The sequence below is a fragment of the Quercus robur genome, chromosome 4, assembly GCF_932294415.1.
Source record: "Quercus robur chromosome 4, dhQueRobu3.1, whole genome shotgun sequence".
In the NCBI taxonomy this organism is placed as follows: Eukaryota; Viridiplantae; Streptophyta; class Magnoliopsida; order Fagales; family Fagaceae; genus Quercus; species Quercus robur.
In genome coordinates this window covers 52,451,876-52,475,640 of record NC_065537.1, presented here as the reverse complement: position 1 = coordinate 52,475,640, position 23,765 = coordinate 52,451,876, and the positions used below count along the sequence as shown (strand labels likewise).

At 33.1% G+C, this 23,765-nt stretch overlaps 2 protein-coding genes across 3 annotated transcripts; both read right to left on the bottom strand.

The window, feature by feature from the left end:
* Positions 1 to 790: 790 nt before the first annotated feature.
* Positions 791 to 1,418, bottom strand: LOC126722165 (pentatricopeptide repeat-containing protein At1g63080, mitochondrial-like). Its single transcript, XM_050425314.1, has 2 exons — positions 1,037 to 1,418; positions 791 to 966 (listed from the first exon to the last, which is right to left on the bottom strand). Exons 1-2 carry the CDS (start codon positions 1,416 to 1,418, stop codon positions 791 to 793), a joined length of 558 nt encoding a protein of 185 aa, XP_050281271.1.
* A 7,204-nt stretch (positions 1,419 to 8,622) lies between these two features.
* On the bottom strand, positions 8,623 to 18,627 carry LOC126722943 (probable glycosyltransferase At5g03795). 2 transcript variants are annotated; one of them, XR_007654078.1, is made up of 5 exons: positions 17,914 to 18,627; positions 13,700 to 13,986; positions 11,710 to 11,942; positions 9,772 to 9,855; positions 8,623 to 8,990 (listed from the first exon to the last, which is right to left on the bottom strand). XR_007654078.1 is itself a non-coding variant. In XM_050426107.1 (5 exons), exons 1-5 carry the CDS (start codon positions 18,412 to 18,414, stop codon positions 8,889 to 8,891), a joined length of 1,281 nt encoding a protein of 426 aa, XP_050282064.1. In that variant the 5' UTR covers positions 18,415 to 18,625; the 3' UTR covers positions 8,623 to 8,888. The 2 variants fall into 2 exon arrangements, 1 of the variants encoding a protein (XP_050282064.1); XM_050426107.1 differs by having other exon boundaries at positions 9,772 to 9,929; positions 17,914 to 18,625.
* Between the last annotated feature and the right edge of the window lie 5,138 nt (positions 18,628 to 23,765).

Genomic DNA, 23,765 nt, shown 5'->3' with positions numbered 1-23,765 from the left:
TGTAAGACGTTTCCCCAAGGCAACAATCCATACAAAGAAAGTCACTCTAAAAGGAATCTTCTACTTACAAATGCACTTCCAAGGGGTATGATATTTCGCATCAAAATTACATTAGAAAAAATTTGAAACACCTATCCATGAGAAAGTGTTTAATGCAACAAAATGAGTGCACAATAAAATCGCAACAAAAGATCAGACAGTAAAGGGAACAAACAATCTAGTGAATAGAATGGGAAAGAAATACTATCTCATAAAAAGTATTAAATTTTACTGTAAGCAAATATACATCACTCACATAATGACTAATGATGGGTTAAAATATAAAAGTTGTCCTTGATCTTGAGAAACTAAATAACCTTCACTCAAACTTTGGAAGCAACTTTTGAATATTTTCATCTACTTGATTACACAACAGCAAGTCAATAAACAAGGCAGCAGTTGTTGCGTTTGCTGAAAACCCCTTGTCAACCATCATTTTGAGATATTTCATTGCCTTTGATGTCTCTCTATGTTGCAAAAACCCTTGGATTATTGTGTTATATGTGTGCTCATTAGGTGAACAACCATTGCCATCCATTTTCTCAAGCAGCTCACTTGCTTCATCAACTAGTCCGCTCTTGCAAAATCCTTTGATCATTATAGTGTAAGTCCAAACATTAGGTTTCAATCCTTTTGCAGGAAGACCACTAAAGATTTCTCTTGCAGTCGTAAGTTCCCCAACATTGCAGAAACCATTAATCAAGATGCTGTAAATCACAATATCACAGTCCAGCCTTTTATCTTCCATCTCCTAAAACAATGCCATTGCCTTAGCAATTCGTCTATTCTTAAAAAAGCCATCTAACAGGGTGGCATAGGTTTGGGGATTTGGATGTTGGCCACAAGCTCGCATTGTATTGAATAGCTCTAGTGCAGTTTGGACTCTCTCCACTTGACATAACCCACATATAAGAGTGTTGTAAGTCACTACATTAGGAATCATTCTCTTATAGGACATTTCATGAAACAGACGCTTTGCCTCATCAATTTTTTTTACTTTTGCAATATCCATTTATCAATATGGTATAGCTAAACACATTGGGTGAACAACCCTTCTCAACCATCATATTAAACGTCTTAACTGCCTCATCCAGTTTGTTTTGCAAACAATAACCATCAATCAAAGAATTGTAAGTGAATATGTCAAGATCAATGCTTCTTTGAATCATCACATCAAAAACTTCTCTTGCCTCAGTCAACATCCCTCCCTTGCAAAGTGTGTCCACCAATATGCTAAATGTTTGTACATCTGGCATGACCTTCCTTTGTTCCATCTCATTCAACAAGGTAGCAGCCTCCCTCCCCCGGCCAAAATTGCATAGACCTTGAACTAAGGAATTGTAAGTGACCAGATCTGGTTGAATGCCTTTACTCCTCATTTCAGATAAAAGGTTCAAAGCATCATTTACCAATCTATCCTTACATAAACTGTCAATGACAGTGCTATAGAGCACCACATTTAGTTCAAAATCCCTTTTTCAAGCTTCTTGAGCAACCTAATAGCCACACCAGTCTGGCCAATCTTACACAGACCGTTTAGTAATGTTCCACAAGTAATTGCATCAGGTTGGCACCCTTTGTTCTCCATTTCCTCTACCAAACTCACAGCTCCAGAAATATTACCTTGAAGACAGAGACCTTTAAGAAGAGTGTTTAGAGTAGGTTGGGTAGGCAGATAACCAAGTTTCAAAATTGTTGCTAAGACAGAGAAACCAAAATTGACCCGGTTCAGATGGCAGTAGCAATTAATCAAAACAGTGAGAGTATAAACATTGGGAGAGATTCCGAATGATTCCATTCGTTGAATTAGAGTAATGACTACGGAGTAATGCTTCATTCTTGCAACGGCACCCAACAATAGAGTAAAATCTTCAATGAAGGGCAAAGGGTGCATGTGAAGCATTATATCAAACAGGCCTAAGGCATGATCAAGATTCTTAAAGGTTCGAGATTTGCAGCGATCTCTCATAGATTTCAACAACTGATTCCGATTCTGATATGGGGTTTTCGCATTTTCTCTAATAGTAGATCAATAACGATAAGAAGAAAAAGCACGAAATGGAAATGGAAGGCTTACTACTCTAATAATCAAACGATTGCATATAAAAAGAAGAGAGGATGTTGATTTACCCATTTCAGAATGACGACACACAGTCTCAGCTACACACAGGCTTAGCTTCGAAAGGAGTGGCAGATCGGAGAGCGAAGCAGGGCCGAGATAACAATTTTTGGGTATTTCTGCTTCGATTCGGAGATCGTTATTTTAAGGGTTTGGGGGCTTGGAAGAAGAGTGGAACGAACGGCAATGGAGAAAAGGAAAAAAAAAATGAAGCTGGAGAGAAGAAAAAGAAGAAAGGAGAGAAGCAATTTTTCCCCCTTTTTTACCCCCAAAAAAAAAAAAAACAATAAAAAATTGTAAGGTTAGACATATTTTGTATGTGATTGGAAGTAAAAATGAAAAGAAAGGAAAGAAAAAGAAGGAAAAAATAATGCTAAAAATTTTTTTTTTTTTTTTTTTTTTGTAAATTATAAAAGAATAATTCATTAGGAAGAATTAAAAATAATTTTAAAAAATATTCAGAACTTTTTTTATACTTTTACGAGGGTAGAAGAGTAATCTTGTATAAAAGTTAATCATTTCTTTATTATTATTTTTTTCTTTCAAATCCATAGCTTCCATGCATTTTTCCGTTCTCTACTTCCTCTCGTCCAATACAACCAAACTTGGGAAGAAGATGTACTTAAACTTGAACCTGTAAAGTACTGCTCTGAGTTGTGAACGGTGAGACTTCCCTAAGTTCTGAACAAAAGACTAATAAACACATATTAGCAAGAGATCAACCTGACAACCTACATATCCCCAGACCATTTAGTCTTAAGATACCCAACAGTACTCCCCCTGAGTTCTGAACAGTTTAACTTCAATTGCAGTTTCTCATAAAGACCAAAAAAAAAAAGAAAAAAAAAAAAAGGTAACCTTTGATCCATCTGATGAAGGGAGAGATTGAAAAACTTTTTCTCCACGAAACATTCTGTTGTGTTAATTTCAAAGAAAGACTGAGAGATAGTAGACTGACACAACTTTTGAGGAGAATATTGTAGTTGCGGAAATTTCCAACCAATTCTTTGCCCCACCAAACACTCATAGAGAGGACAAACAAGTTTGGCATGGTGTAGGAAATTTCTAACCATTCTTTTTTTGACGTTTGAGGAGCAGATTGCAGATCACATGTATATAGGAAATTTCCCAGAAACCTTCATTATTTTGGCATTGTGTTTCAGTGCTCGAAAATTTGCAATATAAAACTGGCACAACTTTTAAGGAGAACATTATAGTTGTAGAAATTTCCAACCAATTCTTTACCCCACCAAACACTCATTAGAGGACAAACAAGTTTGGCATGGTGTAGGAAATTTACAACCCTTCTTCTTTTGACGTTTGAGGAACAGATTGCAAATCACGCGCATGTAGGAAATTTCCCAGAAACCTTCATTACTTTGGCATTGTGTTTCGGTGCTCAAAAATTTGCAACATAAAACTAGCACAACTTTTAAGGAGAACATTATAATTGTAGAAATTTCCAACCAATTCATTAAAAATTATCCACACTTAAAAAAAAATCTCCAAAATTTAATATAGTACTTGTATCTTCACATTTTTATCTGTATAAGTTCAACAGTTCTTAAATTATTTCGGTACCTAATGTGGTTTAGAAATTAAATGTTCATGATTTCTGCATTTTCCTGCTGATCTAGCCCAACTGATGTGGTAAATTTTAAAAACTCATCAACATGTAGAAATCATGTCTTGAAAATATGATTTTAGTATAGATATTGAAATCATGTTGATTTCACTATCAGAACCAAAATTGTGTCTCCATCTACAATCAAAAGTATGAATGAGCATTTTGAAGCAAGAAATATTTCGAGGCTTGAACACAAGCAACGAAAGAAAATTCTGACAGCACAAACAAAATTCCAACTTTACTTTGTTTCCTCTTAAAGAGAAGTGCAAAATGAAGCACAAACTAATTTAACAGCACAAAGAAATTTCAAACTGTAATACCCGAAAAAAAATAAAAATAAAAATAAAAAAAGAAAAGAAAAAAGAGAGAGTTAAAGGTGGGGTATTTAAGTAAATCTCTCTATGGGGTTAATTTTATAATTAATATTAGGGTAAATTGCAAATTACATCTCTAAAATTTGGGAGTGTTTGGATTTTACATCCTGGAGTTTCAGAAATTGGATTTTACCCTCCTAAAGTTTGAGAGTGTTTAGATTTAATACCTTAACATTTTAAAATATGGAATTTGTCCCCTAAATTTTAAAAGTGTTTGGATTTTATTTCCCAAAATTTTGGGATGTTTGAATTTTACACCATAAAATTTTAGAATTTGAGGATGTTAAAAAGAAATGCTATATCCACAACATTTTCATACTAAATCATATGTGGCATGTTGTTATAGGTTGTTTTTAGTGGGGTAGAAAAGTAATTTCAGTGATAGTTTCAAATTAAAACTAATAACAACTAACTACCTATGATTTGTTGTAAAAATATTGTGAAAATGTTATGGACGTAGCACCTCTCAGGTGTTAAATCCAAACACTGCCAAACTTTAGGAGATAAAATCCAAATTCTAAAATGATAGGGTGTAAAATCCAAACATCAAAAACTTCAGGAGGGAAATCCAAATTTTGAAACTTCAAGGTGTAAAATCCAAATACCCCTAAACTTTAGGGGTATAATTTGCAATTTACCCTTAATATTATTAAGGGAATTTTTAGAAAATTAAGTTGAAACCCTAATTATATATAAGCTAATTAAGTCAACATATAACTATATATATATTTTTTAAGAGGACTTCTTAGTATATTGATGTAGAGAAAGATTGACGTCATATTTGGAGTAAGAGCCTAAGAAATCTTATCTTTCATCAAATCTAAGCTTTATATGAAATTAGAATATTTGTAGGTGGGTATTTTTGGCTAGTAGTGAGGCTATCTAAATATCCAGTTTTATGATGTAAACAAGAAGGATTTTTTTTTTTTTTTTTGGAGAAATAAACAAGAAGGATTTAAATTAGATTTTCTGTAAAGTACATGTTACTGTAATTTAATATTTATTCTATGCCCATTGTTGCGTGGTAGATAAAATTGCATACTGTAATTTAATATTTAATTATTTATTCTATGCCCATTGTTGTGTGGTAGATAGAATTGCAGATTGTTAGGCATGGTAGGTTTGGTTTTTACACAGGTTTCTCTTTAAGAAGTTGTTCTGAAATGTTGGATTGGTTGAATAGGGGAAGTCTACTAACGTAGGCTTGAAGTCTAACAACCAATCAGATGTAACAAAAACAAAACAAAAACAAAAACAGAAAAGGAAGGTACATTCGCATAGAAGAAGTTGAGTCCAGGTGGTGTTCTTTTACAATTGACTTTTGACCTTATATGGTTATGTGTATTTTATAGGCCTTATTACTAGGGAACTATTAGTGGCAGAAAGTAAAGGGAAATATATATATATATATATATTACTGATGATTCCAAAATATGAATAGGCCCTTTGTAATGCTATTTTGTCCTTTATGAAAAGAGTTTTTTTTTTTTTTTTTTAATAAAAGAAACAAACATAGAGGGAAATTGATAATAACTTAAAAGTACATTATTATCTTAGTTTTTTAGGCATTATCACATCTATTTTGTGTTTATTTTCACACTTACACGAAAATATGAGAGGTTTGCAAGTTTTCTTTAAAATATACTCATTATGTGTATTTTTCTCTTGTAGAAGATTTAAACTAATGAGTTAAGCATGTAGACATGAAGTCAAGAGAATCCAAGGGTGAAGATCAATTGAGAAGTGGCTTTTGAAAAATTTAGTGAGTCAAATATGTGTGGAAACATAAAAGGAAAGAGAGAAATTCATTTGAGCCAAAGATGGAAAAATCCTGGCATGGAAATATTCTGACTAGTTTTAGTATTTTGACCCTATCTTTTTACTTCGATATCAGATTGACTTGATTCTTGCGGCCACAGAAAGAGGATTTAAAGCTAAAACTTTTTAGTTTACCAAAGCTTCAGAATCTGCTGTATTAAAGGCCAAAACCGTCCTGGAAGTTGACCCATTGTTGAAAAACAAGAATTGACATTTGATATTTTTCTTTTCGGGAAGCATGTGTTTTAAGGTTTTGAATGTTATAAATATTAAAGGGATACAAAGGGCAGCCACGTTTTCGGCTGCTGGGAAACCTTATTTTTCATCAATTTTGAAGAGTTTTTATTTTCTATGGAAGCTTAAGAACTTAAGCTAGAGTTAGGGGTGAATCCCTAATGTTGTAAGTTGTCCACTATTCAATCCAAGCATGTTTTTTACATTTTGATTATTGAAATCAATTGTTCTCTTTTTATAATTGTTTTATTGGATTGATATTTGATTTCTAATTCTTTCATAATTCTATTCTTGAATCTTCTTATTGTTAGAATAGGGTTTTATAATCTTTGTAGTAAAATATGGTAATCTTGTTAGATATTACTTTTGCCATAGTATTGCCTCAAGGGTATGTGATGTTCTTGAGTTTTTCTAGCAAAGTTATTATTTTCTAGACTAAATTGTTGGAACAATTGATGAATATAATCAACCAAAGAGAGTTTTATTAATAAAGCTTATTTCTAAATCTTCCAATAAGATAGTTTATGTGTTTACTTACCCGATTGTGTGCTAAATTGGATTGATAGTAGATGCTTAACAATATTGGTGGACAAACCCTAACGCCCTAGTGATTTTAATTATTGAATTTTACCAAATTTTATTTTTCCTAAGTTTTAATCATATTTTTCTACATATTATTGGTGCTTTTGACGTATTCTTGTTTTCCTTTTCTCGGTAGAACGATAACCTTAGCTACACTACAATTTCCATTACAAAATTGGACGACATTAGAAATCATTAGATATTTTTAGCAATTTCTCTTCTAGTTGGGTACTGTTATAAGTTTTTCTTAAATTATTTGATTATTGAGTAAATGGTACTTGAAAAAAAAAATGTTTTAGGTAATATCTAAGGATTTTAGAGTAAGCGTTAGGGAAAAGTTCTTTTATGGTGAGCTAGTTGAGGTAAGTAACCTTATTCTAATTGGTTTTATTTTGCTTATACTACTGTATTTTAGCTACTGAATATTGTTTATAATTGTTACATTTCTATTTCAATTGTAGTACTGATTTAAAGTAAAGAATAAAGAATTATCACAAATATATTTGATTACTGAATATATGATTATATATATATATATATATATATTTGAATGATTTTTTTTTTTTTGAACTCTAATTTATATATATGATTTTGGACAATATGACTATGTTGACTCTGATATCCAGCCAATGAGGGTTATTCATTGGTACCGAAACTAATTCTATTTGGGGGCATTATGAGCCTATCATATTTCTGGACTCAGCTAATGGGGGATATACATTAGCACAGAACTAATTTCTTCTGAATCTAATACCTAGTCACGGAGATATAGCGTAATCATAGTCATAAATATATAAGATTGTTAAAAATGTGAATTTGTTTGAATTTATGAATTATTTTAAGTCTATGAAACTTCTTTAGTTTATTTTTTGAAAACCCATAATATATTATAACTTCGACATATATGAAGTATTTTGATCTCATAAATTTATATTATTTTGTCAATCTATATACTTGTTTCAACTAGTTTGTTATTTGGTTACTTATTGAGTTGGTAACTCACCCTCCTTTTCTTCTCAAGTTTCAGATTATGAAGAACAGCAAGTTTTGGAACTTTTGCTGAGAGTGTATGCTTGATTGGAGATTAAGAATTTTTGAAATAAGATGATCTTGTAATAATTAGTATATCTTTTGTTTAACGGTCATGAAATTTGGATTGTTGTTTCTATCTGTACTTTGGAGAATTTTTGACAATTATATTATTGAGGATGATTGTGGATTTATTGATAGAATTTTCTTTAAGAATAATTTTTAGTTGCTAAGAAGGCCTTGCACATTTGTAGGGTGAAAACTTTATAAGAGTGCGACCGTTGTCACATGCCTATCTATATTGTCGGGTTTGGGGAGTGACACAAACGAAGTATAAATTCACCATGAAATGAAAGCATTTCTATGAAGCACGAAAGCAACATTGTCACAAAATTTCGATGAAAAACAAGATGAAAGAACAAGACACCAAAGAGCAGAAGTTAAGTGGGGCTAATAGAGCCAGCAGGAGGCAACAGAGTAGCACCCATTCACGCTCTCCTATCTCACCTCCCTCTTGTGGGTCTGAAAGTGTAGTACCAGCTGTTCACAACAAAATCTTGCTATATGGATTTGGGTGTGGTTGTCTTAGGCCATATCAGGGGCATGCTTCAACAGGTACTGGTAGAGATTTCTTGGCCATAAGCCATAGATGTGGGTTTGGTTGTGATTTGAGTGTATGTATAATTCTGGTGAAATGCATGTGATAGTGATGGAGATTCCAACAGTCATTGAGGGCCTAAGGATGTGGGTTTGATTGAGAATTCTGGAAGTGCTTGGATTAGTGGTTAGAGGTTCTGAAATTGAGCACAAAAATCATGTCACAACATGATTTCAAAATTGCATTAGATCCCCAAATGGTTTGAAATGTATTCTACTTTTACAAATTATCTTTAAAAAAAGTTAATTTTTACAAAACCTCCGGGGAACACCTAAACAAAAACACTTGTAAGTTTACTTCCCCATCAAGAGTCAATCAGGGCAGATAAAGAATGTATATGATGTTTTACCGGATTTTTTTATAACTAGCCAGTAAATGTACGTATAATCTATCGAAATTGTGAATAAATTAGTATTTGATAACATGGCGGCGCAACCAGAGCTCGTACATGACCATATGGAATGCATCATATCTGATGGGGGGAGAGTTCCACTGGAAATGCTTCTGAACCTGAAAAAAGACAATCCAAAAAGGAAATTCTTAACAATCATAGTTTGCCTTTTTTTTGGATAATGAACAATAAAACAGCACTTAATACAGCAGTGAGTTATTCATTATAACTTCTTCCCCTGTGGAAGTTCAGACCCTCTGGACAAAACAGACATACATATGTACACAAGCAATACATATATTAGCATTAGCATTGATGGTTGTATAATAGCTAAGATGGCAGCTCACTGTAGCTCATTGCCAAATTTTAACTATACCACCATCAATGTGGCCTACCTTTTAGTGGTATAATAGCAATTTAGTTATTATACAACCTGGCAGCTCACTGTAGCTACAAGTTATAAAAAAAAAAAAAAAAAAAAAACAATATTTTATTTTATTTCTTTCTCAACTCAGACAAGTGGGACCAAGAAACTGCACAGACAAGAAAGTAAAAAAAGTAGGCCACATTGATAAATTAAGAAGAGAGAGAAAGAAAGAATAAAAATAAATAAAGAAAGAAAGAATAAGGAAAGAATATTTAAATGAAATGATAAAAAAAATAGAACCATCAATGTTGGGTGAATTGTAAAGTGAAGTATTAAAATAGATAAAATAATTTTTTGAGTTGCTAAAACCTAAAAATTTTAGCTCCACCAATGCTGATGCCAAAAAAATATATATATATATATATATACATATATAAAGGGTTGGCGCAAATCAATTATATGAAAATAAGAAGTGATATAAATCAAATATACTACTTAGAATTTTCAAGTTGAGATCGAAAGTCATACTCTACCTTAACTAAGTTCTTATGAAGAGCAACAAACTCAGCATCAGCTTTGTCCTTGAGAATTTGCTTTAGCCGGTACACATCATGCTCCTTAAGTACAACAGCAAATTTATGCCAATCAAGAATATCATTGAATGGCAAGTCATAATAATTTGACAATATCACTGCAAGAGATCCAGTACATAAGGAACTTAGGGCTTTAGAAATTAATAAAAAAAATTGATAAACCACAGGTAGTCCCAAAAGCTTGAACTAATAGGAAAATGTAAATTTAATAACTTTAGCCATCCCATTATTCTAACACTCTTCCTCTTGTGATTAGGACCATCTATTCTGATAGTATGATAAACTATCGCTAGTTCCAAAAGTTTGAGCTAATATAGGAACAATTGAATTTAAGCACTTAAACATTATTATAATAGTAATAATAATTTTAAAAAAAAAAAAAATTTAAGTTCACAAGAAAAAACCCAAACATTAAACCGAGACTAACATCTACCATTAATTCCTTAATGTTATTAATAAGGTCGAGTTCTACACCACAGGCTTTTCACCATTGTTCACACGGTATCTGTTAAATAACTTTGCAATTAAACTTCCACACTAATGTATTAGCCAAAATAGCATAAGTTGTTTAAGATTTAAGAGTACTATTTAATCAGGTCAGAAGTCTAAGTCATGAATTTTAGTCACAAGTATTTATACTTCTTTGTGGGGAGAGGGGGTGTTATCATATGGAATCTCTCTTTTATTCATTTTCTTCTCATTTGGTTAAGTAATAAAATACAGCACAAAGGGACACAACCCAAGTACACAGGAAGTACACCAAGGGATTCACCTCATTAGAATGCTATCTGCTTCATGCCAAAAAGCTAACCTTAGTGCTTCACTGTACATTTCCATAACAAAGGCATTCTCATGTCTTGATGTTATTCAAAAGATAATTTCCTATGCATTCCATGGAACACACTCAATAGTAGCAGGTCTGTTTCCTAGTTACAGTATTACAGGGGCAGCTCCCATCATGATCCAAAAGCAGAAATCATTACTACTAGACACCTGGGTTATTTTCAGGTTTGCAGTTTTCTCCTCTAGCTCAACCATATTCTCCAAGTGTTCGATGGTGATTACCAGGTAGGTTTCAAAAGTTGTTTAAGAGAATTGAATTATATTTTGAGACAGCTCCAATTAAAGCATCGCAAACATAATCTCAGTCAAAGGTAAATCATCACATATCCAACATTACATAGGCAAAATGTCAAAGTGATCTTGTTGTGTTTAGGTATTATGTAGTCAAGTTATTAGGCCAAAGTATAGTTGATTCGGGAAGTGCAAAGATATTTTGATTTTAATTTGGTTGTATTTAATTTTCAAGTCAATTATATTTATTATTGGTCAATTGTATTTTATTTTAGGTCCTTGTATGTAATAAAGTTTATTAGTATTTTTATTTAAGAATCAAGATCATTTTTGAAATTCAATAATTGGGATTTTCCCAGGTCATTTAGAATTAGGGTTTAGTAGTCTATATAAACAAAGTATTGTACTTCCATGAAAGGGGTAGTGATTTGACGAATAAAATTTATGTTGAAATTGTTCCAAATGTCTAGTGCCGACTTCAGCCAACCTAGGTGTTGACTCCTAGAGGCTTTCTCATGCTTGGTGCTAACTCTAAGCAGGCCTAGCTACTAATTCCTAGGTTCTCTATTTTATTTTTCCTACTCTTCAATTTGATTATGCACGTTCTGGTCTGCCTTGCATCAATAATGAATAAAGATCATATTTTGGAACAGGCCATGGGTCTTTAATTAATCTCTACTTACTCAATTATTCAGGTATATGGTTCCACAATCCACATTTACAATGCATGTAACGAGAGTAAATGGAACAAAAACTATCCAATACCTTAATCATATAAACAGCCTAGGAGCACTGAGATCTTACCAGGAACACATCCATAATGGATTGAGTCAGCTATGCGAGCACTGTTGACCTGGGAACCACCAGGGCATATGCAGAACTTAGTACTATAAAATCTCTTTTGATATACAAGCGGTCCAATAGCCCTATTAATTCTGTTATTCGAAATGTCAAGTTCCGTGTCATTCTCCCAAACTCGTGCTAGTATTACTCTAATTTTCGAGTTCCGATGTCCAGCCCAAAATCCAAGTTTTGTCCTGCAAAGCATCTTTGTTATTTTTATAAGCAATGAACAACCTTTCTGCGACCTTTAGGTGGATAATATAAAGAAATGATAATCACCCACCCATGTAAGGCATGTCTTAACCTATAACAAGTTGACAACTCTCCACAAGCAATAAGACGACACCATGAGACATTCTAATGAAATGAAAACAACATTCCATTCAAGATGAGGAGAGAGAGTCTTATAACAATTCATATTTAAAAAAAAAATAAATAAATAAATAAATTATGAAAACAAAAGGTCTCTGCAAAATTTGATAGGTTCAGGGGATTGTGAAATATTGCCACTCTTGCATTTCATTTTTCCCATAAATGCTTGACAACATTATTGAACATGTTTGGGTTGGTAAGTTGACAAAAGCTAAATCAAGTGAACCAAGCTCCTAGACTATGCTTCATAGATTGGATAGACAGCTTTTCCAATCTCAATTTCATTTTATGAAGTGATACATCTCTCTTAGTTGCTAGGGAAAACAGAGAAGATGACTTGTGCTACGTCTAACTAGACATTAACATATACAACAACTTAACAAGTCCTCCCGTACAAAGAGACACACCTTATAAAAAAATTAATTAGATGACTTTCTTTTCTTAGTTTTTCTTTCCCCTGCAAAGGCAATAACAACCCCAAAGGTCCAAACCCCACAAGTTCCCACCCTCACTGAGTTAAACCGATGGCCTGACCTCCATCTTAAGAAGGGGAAGCTATACACTAAGATGACTTTCTTTTCTTAGTTTTTATTTCCACTGCAAAGGTAATAACAACCCCAAAGGTCCAAACCCCACAAGTTCCCACCCTTACTGAGTTAAACCGATGGCCTGACCTCCATCTTAAGAAAGGGAAGCAATACACCAAACTACTCAAGCTGAGGTCGGAACTGAAATAGGTTCAAGTTCCACATATTTCCAAACATCTCTACAAATCAATCCACTTTCAGGGAAAGAATTCTATACATGTAAAAAAAGTTGCAGAAGAAAGCAGCATAATTAATTTCAACTATGGTAGACTTTCAGACAAGTTCCGTGGTGGAACTTCCAAACGAGCCATGCCATTGATCATCAACAGTAAGTGTTTATTGTGTGCATCTAACTGTTCTTTGCAGTTTTATCCAAACCTTATTCGAAAGGTGAATATAAAAATCTTCCCCTCTCATTTGATTTTAGCACATCATCACACCACAACATAAAGCAGTAACCACATTGCATTCAAGATAACAATCAGATTGTGGTTCAAATACCAAGAAATTGTTTATAATAGGTGGGGGAGGTGTGCCTTCTTTTCCAATATGGACTATTTCCTTTTGAGATAAAGTAAAGTAAATCAAATTGAGTTGGAAAAATTATAGCTCCAAACTGGTTTGGAGCTATATCCCCCAACAAAGTCCAACCCACTATGTGACAATTTATAAGATTATCCATGGGTATTATTTAAACAAGTCACATTACTTATTAAAAAAGTCAAGTGATTAAAACTATATACGGATGATATCTTCAATAGCAACATAGTGGGTTGGAGGAAGATAACTCCAAAATCTTCCTCCAAACCAGTTTGGAGCTAAACTATTTCCAATTGATTTTTTGAAGGAGTAGCTGTGGAAAAAGAGCAACAAATAATCAAAGCAGGAAAATACCCCAAAAAACTGTCCATCTGTCATCTACTCATAAGCTAAAGTCAAGATGTGAAAGAATGTTATTCAGGGAATCAAAAATTCACATCCCACAATTTTACCTATTATCAAGATCATTTCCTCCAGCTGGGAGAGCAAATGGCTGCAATACTTGAGGCAGAGCAACATCTTTATGTGGAATGAATCCAACATCATAGCTTGGGGAGCACACAACTCGAATTGAATTCTTTACAAGAAGCGGAAATCCTTCTGTTGCCCTAACACCAACATCATGACAAGTGACAAAAAAATGATCCGCACCCAAGGTTCTATTCCAGTAAGGATACTTGGAAATTAAGCTCTCCACATAATTCTGGACAATTATGGTCATATTCTCATAAGAAGTACCCTGCATATGATCAAGCAATCATCACATACCAGCGCAGAATATATCAAATTATAGATAGAAAGGAAATGACAGTCAGACCTAACCCAATGCATTCAGATGTGTGTGTGTGTGTGTGTGTGTGTGTGTTGTATTAGTTGTATGTGTCTTGAATATGACCAACATCTGACAAATTCAGAAATAGTTCTGAGTCTGTAAAAGATGCACTTGCTGTCATAGTCAGCACAGTAGAACCTTCCGTAACATGTAACCATCCACATTTGAAATCATTATAGCCATTTCTTCTTCACAGAACCCATAACAATTACTTTCTTGGGAAATTTTCATTTTATAGAATTTTTTTTCTTTTTTATATAAGCAATAAGAGTTTTATACTTTTATTGAATATGAAAAGTACTCTACAATCACGATGGTGAACACAAAGTAGCTTAATGTGGAGGGCGAGCTCCCCTTTAGAAGGTACTGTCTGCTTTGGGTTCAGGTGTGACCCTCACGGTTTTGTCCCACATCGGGAAACTACGCCTCCTACCTTCAACTTAAAAGCGCTTGGCCTAAGTGAAGGTGTACCATCGTGTGTTAATCACATGAGTGGTACACCTTCACTTAGGCCCAACGCTTATAAGCTGAAGGTGGGAGATGGCTCTCCCCAATGTGGGATTAAGCAAATCCGTGAGGGTCTTCACCTAAAGCGGACAATACCTTCTAAAGGAGTGGTTTGTCCCTCCACACTTAAAAAATTACAAGAATATCAAATAGAAAATCTAAGAGTTTTGGAACTCAAAAATGGAAGAACCATGTGTAAACCCTATAGTTTAGGGGTATAACATCTAAAACCCTATAGTTTTAATAGTAAAAAATTAAACCATGAAATTTAAAGTAACAAATTAAACCCTATAGTTTCAAAAAAATAAATTAACCCCTGAGATTTTAAAAAGTAACAAATTAAACCCTAAAATTATATCAAACACCAAACAAAGTCCACTTAAATGGGGTGAGGTTTAATTTGTTACTCTTTGAAATCTCAAGGTATAATCTGTTAAATTTTGACACTTTTATGGTTTAATTTGTTACTTGTGAAACTAAATTCTTTTTTTTTTTTTTTTTTTTTACATGAACATGAACCTACAAAATTACAACTGACGTGAGTAAAACAACTAGCAACTGCAATATGTTCCATACTATAAAGTAACACACTTATTCATCTTTTATCTCGACAAAAATGATATGGCTGTTAGTGAGAGCCTATAGCCTTCATTGGAAAAAATAATAAATATGTGGCTTGGAAATTAAAGCAAAAAACAAAAAGTTAAATACTGCAAGATCTTCCCATAATTAAGGAAAAAGAATTCTCCACCTTTATGAGTTGAAAATATTCTCCATTACAGGCTTATGAATATGAAGGGCAGTATCTCTCAGGCCATTGGTACATACAGGACCTACATCACTTATAGTAATATCCAATTGGTTAATTGGAGAAGTTATACAACACAACACTAGAATAAACTCTTTGTGGATGCCTAGAAAGGTAAATGAACTTTCAGATTTCATGTAGACTCTGTGATGGGGAAAGTAATTGGCAGCTCCCCTTTGAAGATATAAGGGGCAAGGGAAATCTAGGTTTAATTTTTTATTTTTAAAGTAATGATATTTTATTGGAAAAAGACTACTTCATGAACATAAATACTGAACACAAAGAGGCCTAATACAAAGAAAATGTCTTATATACAAACGTGTAGTGACTCTTTAAAATCAACAATAAAATTATTATTGGTAAGGCCCCAAGCAAGAGACCAACCAAACAAAGATTTAACAAATATTGTTGTCAATTGAGTCACCAAACTTTCTGCATCCTCAAGAGTACGACAATTTCATTCTCTACCCAAAGTCCACATCAAATATAAAGGGACTAAATTCCAAATATCCGATAAATGTTTGCCAATCCAATAACTCCAACCAAACAAAAGATCAATGACCTTTTTCAGTAACACCCATTGAAACCCCAAAAGATCTAAAAATAAAACTCCACAAATCATATGCAACAACGCAATGTAATAGTAAATGATCCACTGTCTCCCCATTGCACCAATGTATACAGCACCATCCTACTAACGCCTCTCTTAATGAGATTATCACATTTAAGGGATTTTCTCCAAGTTATTGTCCATACAAAGGAGACCCTCATTGGATACTTAACACGCTAAATACTCTTCCATGGGAAAGAAACTGCACATGTACCCCTTAAGGCATTGTAAAAAGAGCGAACATCACATTCAGTACTCCCTTTTAATCTCCAATTCATTCTATCACATCCCATTCTCCTAGGGTAAGTAAAGAAGATTTAGAAACGAGTTCACCAACTCCCAACTCCCAATCATTAAAGCCTCTATGAAATCTGACATTCCAGCTCCGCATCTTCCATCTATTGGTGTAGAGGTATGTCCCATTCCACCCTAATGCTTTTCCATAGCTACAACCATGAGTCCCTTAAATAGCTTTCGATGCCCATCCACCCCATTCCTCACCTTACTTCACCATAAATGTTTATTTTCCATCCCAAAGTGCCCTAGCCATTTCCAATAAAGCCTGATTAAGGGTATTAATCTTCCTTACAAAGTTACATCTAATCCTCCATTAGCAACAAGGGAGCAAATTGTATCCCATCTCATCTAATGGTATTTGAACTCTCATCTCCTGAACCACCCCACAAAAAGTTTCTCTGTAGTCTCTCCATTGGTTTGCCACACATGTGGGGATGATAGAGAGAGAGAGAGAGTGCGTAAGTAATCTAAAAAGTGTACTCTTCAAAAGCATTTTCCTTCCCCCCTCCTCCTTGACAAGCATAACTTATTCTAACCAAATAATCTACAGTCCATCTTCTCTATAAGTGGATTCCATAGCATTTTCACTTTAAAGGATGGCCCAATGGAATTCCAAGATAAGCCATCAAAAAATTCCCAATCTTGCAACATAGGACATCTATGAGCTCTACCAAGTTGCCAAACTCTTCCATTGGAACCATTTCAGTCTGACACTCTTACCCAAGATTACTATTAGACCTATAACAGCTTCAAAACAAATCAGCACCATTCTAATATAAAGAAATTTTTCAACATTTGCATCACGGATAAAATTCTAACATTGGCAAATAAGAGGTGAGAGATTCGAAGCCTAGTTTCTGCAACAGTTCCCACCCTGAAGTCATTAATGAAGCCTCTTTCCTCAGTTTTCTACAGCATCTTGTTCTACACCTCCATAACCAAAACAAAAGACAATGGAAATAGCGGCCATCATATCTTAGACCCCCTCAAACCACTAAAGGAACCAGAACAGGGACAGTTCACTAAGACTAAGAATCAAACATTAAAAATATAGGCACAAATCTAACCTCTCCAATTTTCACCAAATTCTTTCCGTCACAAAAAGTAGCGCAAAAGCATTTACTTTGGCATCCTTCAGATGACGTATAGCTCTCTTTTTTGGAATGGATTGCCCTTGTACCAAATGCCCATATGAGAGTTTTTTTTTTTTTTTTTTTTCGACGTACGAGAACTTCTTTAGTTTAGTTGCATGTCGCAGAGCATACTGTTAATCAAACTCCTACGGGCAATTGACCCCACCCAAATGCCCATGAGTCTTATTTTGTATTTTGATTAAATTCTTAAGTACTTTTCTTAGTTATTACTAGCAGTCCTAGTCTTTTTAGGAATAGATCATTTTAGAGTCCAATGCTTTATTGTAGTCAATAACAAGAAATTCATGACTCGTAACAAAAAAAATTCTAACATAGAACATCTAGTGCTGGAAAATCTTCTCTTTTATCTCTCAATTACTCCTAAAATCCCTAAAAAAAATTTCACAAAAACTCCAACTTGTTCTCACATTTTCAATCGATGCATATAGAACAGTTCAGATTGGCGAAAAGCGCAGTACCTTGCCTCGCATCTTGTGGCAGGAAATGGGGATGAAGAAGAGGTGAGCCTGATCGGGATCCAGGGTCCGGAATCGGCTCTCGCGAATGTTCTGGAAGAAATAGCCCTCGCTGGCATACTTCCCGGTGAGCTTCCTCGGGGTTTGGTAGAAAGTGTTGGGATCTCCATCTGGATATATGTAGACCTTGAAATTGGCCTCCATGTCGGCGAAATTCAACCCGAAAACCTTGGGCGAATGGTAAATATCGGAGAGTTGTTGTTGGTGGTGGTGGTCGTCGTCGTCGTCGTCATCAACGGTGGTGGTGTTGACGTGATCTTCGGGGATAGTGGCGGGAAGCAGGTGGTGGTGGTTGAGAGGAGAGAGGGGATGGGAGTGGAGGATGGAGGAGTTGAGAGAGAAGTAGGTGAAGGAAAGGAGAGTTAGGATTGCGAGTGTGAGGAGGGTGGCTTGGAGTGAGCAAAACGACGTCGTTGCTGCTGCTGCTGCCTTGCCGGCTAACATTGCCGGATATATATATATATATATATATATATATGAATTTATGAATGAGAGAGAGAGAGAGAGAGAGAGAGAGAGGGTAAAGCTCTAGCTGCAAGAACTGAAGAAATGGGAAACTGCCGAACGGGGTGTGTTTTACTGTTTAGCTTTGAAAAATGGAAGTCGGTGATTTAGAGGCTTCAAATTCACACCATATAATTTTCCGCAGGACAGTCAGATCTGTATTGTCGTACATATGATATTGAGGGAAGTCACCATCTCAAAGTACCATTTTATTTTTATTTTTATTTCCAAACTTGTTTTTTTCCACAAGTGGACCAACATTAGATTGCTTCTAAGAGCATCTTCAATCCATTGTAAATCTAAAATTCTCTCTATGACAGAGAGTGAAACCCAAAAAAAGCTCTTTAATAGACTCTCTATTTTTAGATTTTTTTTTTTTTAGCTCATAAATAGTAGCTCATCAAGTCTGACGAGTTACTGTTCACTCTTCAAATGCTTTTTTTCTATTATAATAATTAGGTGTTGAATAAAAAAATGTTGGAAGATGTGTAGTTATTAAAAAAAGAATAAATAATGAATGAAAAAAATAATATTTAAATGAGATAAAGAATCTATTGGAAATGTATTTGAAAAAGTGAGTAACTAAAATGTAAAAGTCACTGTTCATTTTCCAAATAGTACAAAAATTTAGAGATTCTGTTGGAGATGCTCTAACTATCTAAATCTAGTAGATCAATAATGTCATTTTCATAACAAATCAATCACAATAGATTTATCCATAATTTTGAAAGATGTTATGCCCTTATTTTTATTGTAATAATGAGTTAATGACAAATTTTTCTTAACTTATTTAATAGGTGAAATTATATTATTAATTCTTAAAGTTTACTTTTTGTGTCCAATTAGTCCCTTAAATTTGAAACGAATATAATTGGTCCTTAAGTTTAAAAACTGAATTATATTAGTTTTTTTACTAATTACAGTTAATAGTGTTATTTGTATGACTAACGGAAAAATTATTTGAAATTTTTTGAATGATGTGATATGTTTTTAATTAAAAAATTAAAATATTTAGTTTCCATGTTAGAAACAATATTCACAACCTGGTAATAACCAAATTATAATAAATAAATAAATAAAAGTATTTTCTACCCTAACCGCCACCCCTTGCTCATGATTGGACTATTTTATTTGAGCTAGACAGTAGTAGTCATTTTTTAATAGCTGTATTAAGATGACAGCATCTCACATCAACAAAAATGTCAGACAAATGTTGTTGTTATTATTGCATGAACTTCCTGTGGCATCAAATTGTCTTTGGTACCTCAACTATTTAGCATCAACCATAAGTAAATAGCCTAGGTGACCTTTGAGCCAAGTGTCATATCATATAAAGCATTAGATTGTGATGCTGGTCCTAACACAAGATAGTACATTTACCAAAAAAAAAAAAAAAAAAAAAAAAAAACGTTAATCCATGAATAAAAACACTTCAATGTACTCCTTCACATCACAATGTTCAGGCAGTGTGCGAGAGAAGTAGGGATGTCAGTGGCGGTTAGGGCTTGGGCTATCGCCGACAGCGACTAAGGCTTGGGTCTCCATTAGCGGCGGGTCCGTGCTTGGATTTCTTTACTCTCTCCCCTTCTCTCTCTCTCTCTCTCTCTCTCGTGGGTGTGTTTGTGATTTTTTTTTTTTTTTTTTGGAAGCAATGGGTTCATGAATCAATTGCAAATTCTGGTTTTAATTTGATATTGGTTTGTGAATTTCTTATGTGTAAATTTATTTTATAAATTTTAATAAAAAAGCCACATCATTAAAAAAAAATGTCAAGTCATTGTTCTGTTAGTTACATAAGTAACACCACTAACGATAGTTAGTAAAAAGCCTAATACAACTCAGTTTTTAAAACTTGAGAAACTAATTGTGCTCACTTGAAACTTGAGGGACCAATTGCGTACACAGAGTAAACTTGAGGGACTAACATTATAGTTTCGCCTTTTTAATATAAACTAGTATGTAACCCGTGCGGAATGGATATAATTAAATAAACAATGAAAAAAAAAATTGCATTTTATTAGTTAAGTGTTACTATTGGTTTTTTTTATTTTTTATTATTAATCATGAGTTTATTCATGTTTAGAAGGCTTAGTTAAGTCTAAATTCATATTATTAACCATAAAATTTTATTAACAAAACTTAGCATTATGTAATTTTTTTACAATTTCAATCGAGCAAACCAGCAAACCTTATATGATATGGCTTATCAACTGGGGCTTTACTTGTAATTGCTTATAAATAATTGGCATAAGAGTGGTTTGTGTGTATAGGTGGATTGTACGTTGGGTGTATATGAAATGCTATTTGTATTGTCTATCTTCTAGCTTAGATGAGTATAGTTTGATAGAATTCGTATAATTGATTTCTGGGAGGTATGTGATGTGTGATCAGTGGATGGTTTCCTTTTATTTTTTTATTATTATTGTGTGGTTCCACATGAGTATGGTTCAGTGTCATCACAGTGACATAAAATATGCTTTGGACAAGAAAGATTGTGCTTTATTATTTAGTAGGTATTGTTTGGTAGATTAGATGTATAAATTCGGAGATTTGAAGTTACAAATGATGGTTCTAATTTATGATTTAGCAAACTTTATTAGAAAATGCAGATGATTCAAATTTTATGGTTCTAGCTTGTAACCCCATGTATATGCATGGATATACTTAAAAAATACACATTGAGGTGCATAGTATAATTCCTATATATATATATATATATAATTTAAATACTATTGATATATAGTTATTCTTATTTTTTGTTAACTCTTTAAAAAATCTTGTAAGAATATTATTAGGTAGAAAATGTAAATTGTCCATATTGTTTTTTTTTTTAAATTATTAATTCTTAATTTTTGATATTGTGAAGCACTTTTTTTTTCTTTTTTTGCTTGCTTATTTTCTAAGTGATAATTTCCTGCTTCATAATGTTTTTTTAATTATTATTTATATATAATTCAAAAACAAAATTTTACAAAAAGAAAGGAAAACGTTTACTCACCTTTTCTTAGGAGTGTGTGATTTGTTTTGTTAACGGAGACTCTGCTTTTTTGATCTTCATCATACCACTAAAAAAAAAATGATTGCACAAATTGCAGCCCAAATTGGGGAAAACATAAGAATATGAAAGCAAGGGAGATAGAGAGAAACTACCTTCAATGCCTTTAAAAACTCAGAGAAAAGATTATGCATTTGAGAAATAGACGAAAGTTAAATGTGAAGATCTATGCGAGAGTGAAAGTTTGTGTTAGTTTTAACTTTTAAGTGATGAAGGCATAGGAATGTTTTTTTCTTTTTTGTGGAAAATGTGGCTGAATGTTTCTGGAAGGTTGTATGTTTATGCTTATATGAACAATGAATGGGATGGTAGGGATTTTTATAGTGTGCGTTAAATGTTTTTGCTTAGGTGAATGAACTTGATTATTGTGGTTTTCTAACTTCCGTGTTAGGTGTTAATGCATGCACAAAAATTTAAAATTTTAGATAAGATACATGATGCAAAATTAACTATCCAATTTAGAATTTAAATTATATTTTCTCTCAGTTTTGATTTGATAAATATATATATATATATATATATTCCTTTGGCACAAAAAATTAGAAAGGATTTTAGAGTGATTGGGATTGATAAAATAAAAAAATAAATAAAAAAATAAAAAAAAACAACGTGAAGAGCCAAGAGACAGAGAGAGTCATTAAAGACTCCTACGTGATTTGAGGAAATTTGTATATTTATGTATGGTGTGGTCTTCACTTGACACCTAAATTTAGAAAAATATATTGGGACACATGGCTTAAAATTAGAACTCTAATTTGGAATTCTATATTTGAATTTAATTGAAAAATCTAATGTAATGTACGTAAGATATTGTACATAAATTTTACCCAATTTAAAAATATTTTAAAAAATCCTTACCATCATCTAATTGATGAAAAATGTTGAAATATATAGTAAATGAAATTCACAAAGCCAAGGTCACTTTGACGACTAAAAGTATGAAGAAATATTTTACTGTATAAGAATGGGTTTGAAATAAGAGTAAAGGCGGAAGACCAAATCTTTAATTTTTTAGCATAGAACTAATGGCTTCCTTTTTACTATTAAGTACAAACGAAAAATTGCATTTTATTGCTCAGTGACAATAGTTGTATGTGTATTGTTACTAATTAATCGCTTGTATTGTTATTTTAAGTATTCAAACAAAAGTACCAAACATAAGTTCTAAGGCATACCATGTTTGTGAAGGACTCCCTTCTTGAGACCCAATATTGTCCAATACTTTGTCCATTAACCCAAGCTTCCCCTTTTCCCATAGAACCAAGGTTTAATGCAACAGGGTCATTTCCTTTGGGTGCATCAAATTGAGTCTATAAAGACAAACCATGAAGATAAGGTTAGTGTTGATTAAGTATACAGAAATAGTTCAGGAAGAATAATTAGCATGACAAAGCATTAGCAGAATTTATACCTTGTACCATGTGAGTCTTTGATGATTAGAGTTTCCAAACCTTCTCCATTGAATATTACTTGACCCTTGTTCTGTGTGAATATTTAATTTCTCTCCTGACAGCCCAACCTCCATGAAATTATTGCATGGAATTAGCTAGTTCGAGATCATAATCTCATTAGTTATAAACTTTGTAGATGAAAAATGGGTTATGACAATCTTTGAGTGAGCACTTGATATGAAAGAATAATATGAAAATATAATTTGTGGATAAATAAAGCATTACAGATTGAAAATACAAATATAGATATAAGAAAAGAACTTGGTATCCCTATGTATAGTCTGTGAAATCTTCGGCATCATTTTTGTTTAGTATCCTTACTCTACATAATCCAGTAACTCTTCTCTCAAGAAATGATCCTGAGTCTTTCATGCCACAAATAAAAAGTAACTCAATACAATTTTTGAACTCGAAAGCATATATATAAGATAAATGTTACAGAATATACACTGATGGGGATGAAACAATAAAGGCATGACTGGATGCAATTTTCTGAAAAAATGGAATCTAACGAAAACTTAATTCTCCTCATTCATGTGGCTGAATGTTTCTAGAAGGTTGCATGTTTATGCTTATATGAACAATCAATGGGATGGTAGGGATTTTTATAGTGTGCAAGTTAAATGTTTTTGCTTAGGTGAATGAACTTGATTATTGTGGTTTTCTAACTTCCGTGTTAGGTGTTAATGCATGCACAAAAATTTAAAATTTTAGATAAGATACATGATGCAAAATTAATTATCCAATTTAGAATTTAAATTATATTTTCTCTCAGCTTTGATTTT

Bases quoted from the DNA above. Each gene is read 5' to 3' on its own strand.
- LOC126722943 (XM_050426107.1), bottom strand. From the start codon at position 18,414: ATGTTAGCCGGCAAGGCAGCAGCAGCAGCAACGACGTCGTTTTGCTCA. The intron at 13,987-17,913 runs GTACTGCGCTTT...GATCATATGCAG, and splicing joins GCCACAAGATGCGAGGCAAG to GGTACTTCTTATGAGAATAT. The intron at 8,991-9,771 runs GTAGAGTATGAC...GTCTTTTTTCAG, and splicing joins TTCATAAGAACTTAGTTAAG to GTTCAGAAGCATTTCCAGTG.
- LOC126722165 (XM_050425314.1), bottom strand. From the start codon at position 1,418: ATGAGGAGTAAAGGCATTCAACCAGATCTGGTCACTTACAATTCCTTA. The intron at 967-1,036 runs GTAAAAAAAATT...TTCCTAATGTAG, and splicing joins GATAAATGGATATTGCAAAA to TGACTTACAACACTCTTATA.